The following is a 6225-nucleotide window of genomic DNA, read 5'->3' as shown; positions in this document are numbered from 1 at the left end:
TCACCTCCTCCCCACCCCTCACCCCATCCCTCACCCCATCCCTCACCTCCTCCCCATCCCTCACCCCCAAACCCTCACCCGCAAACCCTCACCTCCCTATCCTTCATGTTTATCTTTTGCAGGTGGTGGGCTGCCCTCCCTGACCCCAAAGAAAGGGCACCAATGGGGGATGCAGGATCCACTTCTTTATTGCAGGAAGACTATTTCTAGAGCAAATGCTACACAGACCCCACAATGGGGGGCAGGGGGCACCCACATGCGGGGGGAGAAGGGGCAGGGGTGAAATCACAGCGAGCATGGCCTGGCATGGTCCCCAGAACCAGGGATGCCCAGGCAGGGTGGGCCAGCAGCTGGGGCAGCCTCAGGCCCCTCCTGCTGCAGAACCCCTTTCCCCCCCAGGGGACCATGGCCTGGGGAGGGGATAGGCCTGGAGGTGGGTGGGGCCCCAGGGAGATTGTGCTATCAGGGTGTGTCCCTGAGAAAGGGCTGCAGACCCCCGCCCAGCAAGGCCCAGGAAATGGCTCCCGGGGTGGGGAAGGGAGGAACACCAGTGGCTGGTGGGCCCTGGACCCACCACAGGGTAAAGGGGCTCAGCTGTGCTCAGGCAGGATGCTACCCGTGTTTCCATGGGCCCGTCCATGTGCCAGGCGGTGACACACACACTTGCACACACACACTCCCTCCCTCTCTGCACAGTGTGCCCAGGAAATGTTTGTGGAGTCACACGAACACAGGACCAAACACCCGGCTACCAGGATGGACACAGACAGTCCCCAGGTGGTCACACGACCACGACACGGCCTTTCTCACACGCGCGCCTGCACGCACAGGCCAGTCCCGACGCACATACGGACATGCAAGCACACACAGCTCCGTCACGCCCAGGACGCCCGACGCTGCGAGCCGCCCCAGGGAGACACCCACATGGCAAGGAGCTGCTGGTGCCGTTCGCTGACGTCCGGTGAGCAACGGAGCCCCTCGGGCCTGTAACTGCAGAAAACCGAATGCCGCTGACAGCTGTGTGAGCTTGGGGGCAGATCAGTCCCCAGTCAGGCCTTCCGATGAGGCGGCAGCCAGCCCACGCTGTGATTGCAGCCTCGAGAGATCCCGAGTAGAAGTCTCGGGTAAGCCATGCCCGGGCTCCTGACCCACAGGGACGGAGATGACCGGCGCGTCCAGTTTCCGGTGGCTGGCTTTGTGGTCATTTGTCAGGCACCAACCATGGACTGATACAGAGTTTGAGCCGAGGGCCACCTCACTACAAACTCAAACGGGCTTAGCGTTCCTCAGAACAAACAGGTTTACAGGTGCGGTCCTATAAATCACGTCACCCACTCCCCAAAATACGACCACTTACGATCACACTTAATGCTGGTACAGAGGTTCCCATCGACACAAATAGCCAGTCCTATCGACAACCACACTGCCCACCCCTACATACCCCCTACACCATTATGACATAGAGACCGTGACACAGACTTCCACCCGAATGACAGCCACACACGCGCGTGCATGCACTGACACATGCTTAGACACAGGCTGTCTGCACAGATACATCCCGCGGTCACCTCCCCACCCCAGGCCTAGAGCTCCCCCTCATGCTTGTCTGACACAGCCCCGCAGGGTCCCATGAGTGTAGAGTTATCTGGACACTCTCAGAAAGCACTCAGAATCTCACGGACACACACCTTCCTGGGCAGAGCCCCCCTCTCTGGGGCACAGTTGGCGGGAGGCAGTGGGCTGGGCAGATCTCTGCCTTGATTCCCCTCAGATCCTGCTGGTGCTGGGGCCAGCTGCCTGCCCCTGGATGGGCCCCCAGGAACCCCCTCCCCAGCACCCCAGGTGCCCCTGCCTGAAGCTCGGTGGTGACAAGCTGTGCCAATCTGTGCAGGCCGAGTCTGGGAAGGCCCCCCATGTTCATGCCGGACGGTCCCCTTGAGTTGTGATGTGGCCATGGGCCAGTCCCAGGCCTCCCCTGCCTGCACCCCAGGCCTCATCCCCAGGCAGGGCGAGGAGTGGCATTCCAGGCTGGCGGGGTGCTGCTGCAGGTTCTGTGGTTATTGCCTGGTGGCCTGAGACCCATCCCGCAAGCCCCCCCACCGCAAGGCTGTGGGGACAGGGGTGAGGACTCATCTGGGACCTGGGGTGGGGGCACAGGCCAGAGGTCATGAAGGATGGAGCAGGGGCAGCGTGTGTTAAACACCAAAAAGGGGAAAACAAACTCTGAGGTCCATGTGCACTTCCGCTCCCCCTCCCCAGCAAGGTCACAGTGATCTGATGGGGGAGACACGCAGGTCTGGCTGAGGGCACCCAAGGGAAAGAGACAGAGACGGGCAGAGACAGGGAAGACCCCGCATCCTCGGTCCCGGCGGGGACAGGCAGCTTCCCCAGTTTCTCATGTGCGGATCCAGGGGGCCACCTCCAGCACGTGGCTTTGGGGGGTGCGGACAGGCTGGGGGGGGCGGGGGCGGGGAGGCAGAGCCGTGCGGCAGAGCCAGGTTGGAGCCCCAGACCTGCCGCGGGCTCACCGGGGCCTCGGTTTCCCCCGCGGAGGTGTTGGGTGAAGGAAGAGAAGTGGAAGGTGGAAAGGATGAGATGGAGACAGAAGGTGGGGAGGGGGGCAGGGAGCGGAGGCCCGGAGGAGGCGGAGGAGGGGAGTTGGGAGAGGCATGGGCCGGCTGGTGGCGGGCGTTCTGGGCTCACATGAGGACGCATTTGCCCTTGACGCGGTCTGTCCTCTTCTGTTTGCTGGAGCGCTTGCCGTCGATGTTCAGGCTCATGTTCCGGCGTGTCTCCAGCGTGAGCAGCTCCTGGAAAAGCTCCTTGACGTTGTAGTTCATCTTGGCCGACGTCTCCATGAAGGCGCACTTCCACTCCTGGGCCACGGCCTGGGCCTCGCGGGTGTCCACCTCCCGCTGCGTCTCGTCACACTTGTTGCCCACCAGCATGACCGGGATGTCCTCAACGCTGCCCTTGATCTGCACGATGAGCTTGTAGATGGGCCCCAGCTCCTCCAGCGACTGCTTGCTGGTGATGGAGTAGACCAGGATGAAGGCGTGGCCCTTGGAGATGGATAGCCGCTGCATGGCCGGAAACTGGTGGCTGCCCGTGGTGTCGGTGATCTGCAGCGTGCACACGCTCTTGTCGCAGCTGATCACCTGCCGGTAGGTGTCCTCAATGGTGGGGATGTAGGTGTCCCGGAACGTGCCCTTCACGAAGCGCAGCACAAGTGAGCTCTTGCCCACGCCACCCGCCCCGAACACCACCACTCGGTAGTCGTTGCTCTGCTCAGGCATCTTCCACGCGGTGGCTGGCGGTCAGGGCCGGGAGGGCTCGTCCAGCTGCTAGAACCCCAGACCGACCCTGTACAGAGAGGAGTGTCAGGCACACAAGGCCACAGGCAGGAGGGGACAGCTCTGGGCCCCTGGGGGGTGAGGCGATGGTTCGGGGGGCAGCTTCTCAGAGGAGGAGGCATCTCTCCTGCATCCTGGGAAGGCCCTCTGGTTGATTTGGCTGACTTGGCAACTCTGCCTTGCATGCAGGCTTAGAGCCAGCCCCCTTTGCCTGCTTCCCCGCCCCGACAGAGTCTGGGATCCAAGCTCGTTCCCAGGGGACTCTGGGCTGGGAAGGGTGCAGAGATGCCGTTGTGCAGGGCACTAACTCTTCCTCACCTGTGTGTCCACCCCACCCCACCCCCCGCAGGCTGCACTGGCTTCTCCTTCTCTTCCCACTGTGGCCGTGGGCTCTTGGAAGCCAGCAGGCCTGGCTCTGTGATCTGGGCAAGGCTGTGCATTGCCACCCTGAGCCTCGGTTTCCTCCTCTGTGAGATGGTGCCTCTCTCCAGGAACCCCAGGCTTCCTGTTCTCCCCTCAGCCCAGAGGTTCTTGAACCTCACGGGGGCCATGTGGTGGGGCGTCTTAGGCATGCTTGTCCTCTTGGGCCCAGAAGGGACAAACCTGGTGGCCCCGGGCCACGGCCCCGGGCACGTGCACCACACAACTCCTCCCCTCTCTCACCCCGTAAGTGTGATCCTGATGCCAGAGGTCCAAGAGCCACAATTTGCAAATCATGGCACTGATTCCTGAGAGCATCCCAGGTCAGAGGTGAGAACACGAAAACTAGGCCCAGTGAGAAAGGTCCCCACTTCCTGCACTCTGCCCCCAGACGAGTCTGGCCGGCCATGGCCTCTGGTTCGAGGTCTGCTGTATCTGGAGGAACAGATCTCCCTAAAGGGCGTCCTCCTAGCCTCTCTCTCAGCACCTGTACTCAACTCAGAGAGGTCTAGTGGCCTCCTGAGGTCACACAGCGCAGCAATTCCCAAAATGCTGCCGGCCGAGGGGGGGAGCCCTGGGCTGGGGGTGGGACGGCAGAAGGCCTGTCTCCAGCATCTGCGTCCTGACTTAGGGGAAGCAGGACACCGTTGCCCTTCTTCCTCCCGGCGGTCTCTATGGAGGTAGGTCCACAGTGGGAGGGAGGAGACACAAGGTTGTGCCTGGACCAATTTACCTCCCTCGGGTGTGTGTGGGGTATAAGGCTCGGTGGTGTGAAGCTGGCAGGGAGACCCGGGGCAGGTCGGTCGGGGTCCCCGAGCCTTGGTTTTGTCACAGTGCCTTGCTGCACAAGTTGCTGGGACAAGCACTGGAGAAGCTGGATAAAGCCTGGAGCCTGGCGCCCGGGGGCCCTCGGTAAAGATGGACAATCATAACTATCAGTCACGAGGGCTCAGGGTGTAAAGCACTTGGCTGGCAGTGGGCTGTGAAGGCGGATTCTGAAGGATCCAAAGTACCAGGTGTGCCAGAGACAGGACGATCAAAGTAACAGCAGACACACAGCCCACTTCCGTGCCAGGCACACTTGTGCACGCTTACCAGTACTAACTCCTCGGAGACCACTAGGCATGTTGGCGACATGCATGGCAGTCCTCAGCATCGGGAGGCAGCTGGGGGTGGGGGGGTGGCGAGGGGTGCCCAGCTCCACAGGCACTGCCCTTCCCTGGGTGGGCACCCTGAGAGGGGGGCACGTGAGTGTGCAGCCAGGCACCACCATGGCTGGTTGGGGACCCAGACCACCCTTGCCCTGCTCTGGATGCAGACCCCCTGGCAAGACTCCAGGTCCATCAGCAGCAGGACGTCCTCCAGGAGCGGCCCTGCTGGGGCCTGGGTCCCTGGAGTAGGAACCCCCGTTCACTAACCCCCAAGTCCATGCCAGGCACCTACCTGGTGCTGTTTGAATCCCACCCTCACCTCCTGTGGGGTGGGGGTAGGGGGTCGCGGGCACCGAGGCTCAGAGCGGGGAGGCCCTGGCTCAAGGTCACAGAGCAGGAAGGTGGCAGAGCAGAGTAGGATTTGAATTGGGCCCTGGTTGGCTACACAGCCCAGGGTCCTCCTCCCATGCAAGGTAGCCCTCCCTGACACCCCCGGGGGGCCAGGAGAACAGGCCTCGGACCCAGGGGAGGGCACCGGACGAGCGCGCGCGCACACACACACACACACACTCAAACACCGCTTAACTGAATGGGGGAGGGGTCTGACCTAGGGACTACCTGACTAATGAGGGGTTGGATGACAGGGGGCCTGAGGGAGGGGAGGCACGCTCAGGGGACCAGCCCACGGGCTCCCCTTGGCCAGCGGAGGATGTCGGTGGTGGGGGAAGGGCCCGACCAAGGGAGGGGCTCCTGGGTGAGGGGCTTGGCTCGCCCTGAGGGGCAGGAGGCTGAGCGGGTGCTGAGCGGGAAGACGAGCCCAGGGACCCTCATGGAGGGGCCCCTCACGGAGGGGGCTCTGCCTGAGCAGCACCGACCCACCCAGCGAGGGGGCTGCGGCGGGCCTGGGGGGAGGGGCTGGCTTGGCGGAGGGGCGCGCGGCAAGTACCGCGGGGGCCGGAGGGCGCCCAGGGGGAGCTGTCCAAGGTGGGCGCGCCGAGGGCTGCGCGGCCGGGGCTCCACGGACTGCGGAGGGGGTCCGGGCGCGGGGGCGGGGGTGGGGGGGGCGCCGGGAGCAGGGGGGCCGAGCCCCGCGGCCGGGGGGGTGGGGCTCGGACAAAGGAGGGGCGCGCGGGGAGAGGGCCCCGCGGGCCTCGCGGGTGGGGTGCGGCAGGGCCCGGCCCCCCGCCCCGGCCGCCTACCTGGGCGCTCGTCCTGCGGCGCCGCCGCGGCTGCTTGCTGGCCGGCTCGTGTCCGCTCGGGCGCCGCCGCCCCCCGCGCGCCCGCCGCCCGCCCGCCCGCCC

At 64.4% G+C, this 6225-nt stretch overlaps 1 protein-coding gene across 2 annotated transcripts; it reads right to left on the bottom strand.

The window, feature by feature from the left end:
• Positions 1–171: 171 nt before the first annotated feature.
• On the bottom strand, positions 172–6214 carry DIRAS1 (DIRAS family GTPase 1). Of its 2 annotated transcripts, none has more exons than XM_073887363.1 (2): positions 6124–6214; positions 172–3363 (listed from the first exon to the last, which is right to left on the bottom strand). In XM_073887363.1, the coding sequence occupies exon 2, from the start codon at positions 3294–3296 to the stop codon at positions 2700–2702; it is 597 nt and encodes a 198-aa protein (XP_073743464.1). In that variant the 5' UTR covers positions 3297–3363; positions 6124–6214; the 3' UTR covers positions 172–2699. The 2 variants fall into 2 exon arrangements, with proteins under 2 accessions (XP_073743464.1, XP_073743465.1); XM_073887364.1 differs by lacking the exon at positions 6124–6214 and adding an exon at positions 5217–5410.
• Between the last annotated feature and the right edge of the window lie 11 nt (positions 6215–6225).

The sequence above is a fragment of the Callorhinus ursinus genome, unplaced genomic scaffold (genome assembly GCF_003265705.2).
Source record: "Callorhinus ursinus isolate GAN/ISIS: 27379988/994484 unplaced genomic scaffold, GSC_fseal_2.0 scaffold77, whole genome shotgun sequence".
NCBI lineage: Eukaryota > Metazoa > Chordata > Mammalia > Carnivora > Otariidae > Callorhinus > Callorhinus ursinus.
Note: the sequence above shows the minus strand (reverse complement) of the source record. Positions and strands in the feature narration are given on the sequence as shown.

What these genes read in the sequence shown, in the direction of transcription:
- DIRAS1 (XM_073887363.1), bottom strand. Translation starts at nt 3,296, where the DNA reads ATGCCTGAGCAGAGCAACGACTACCGAGTGGTGGTGTTCGGGGCGGGT.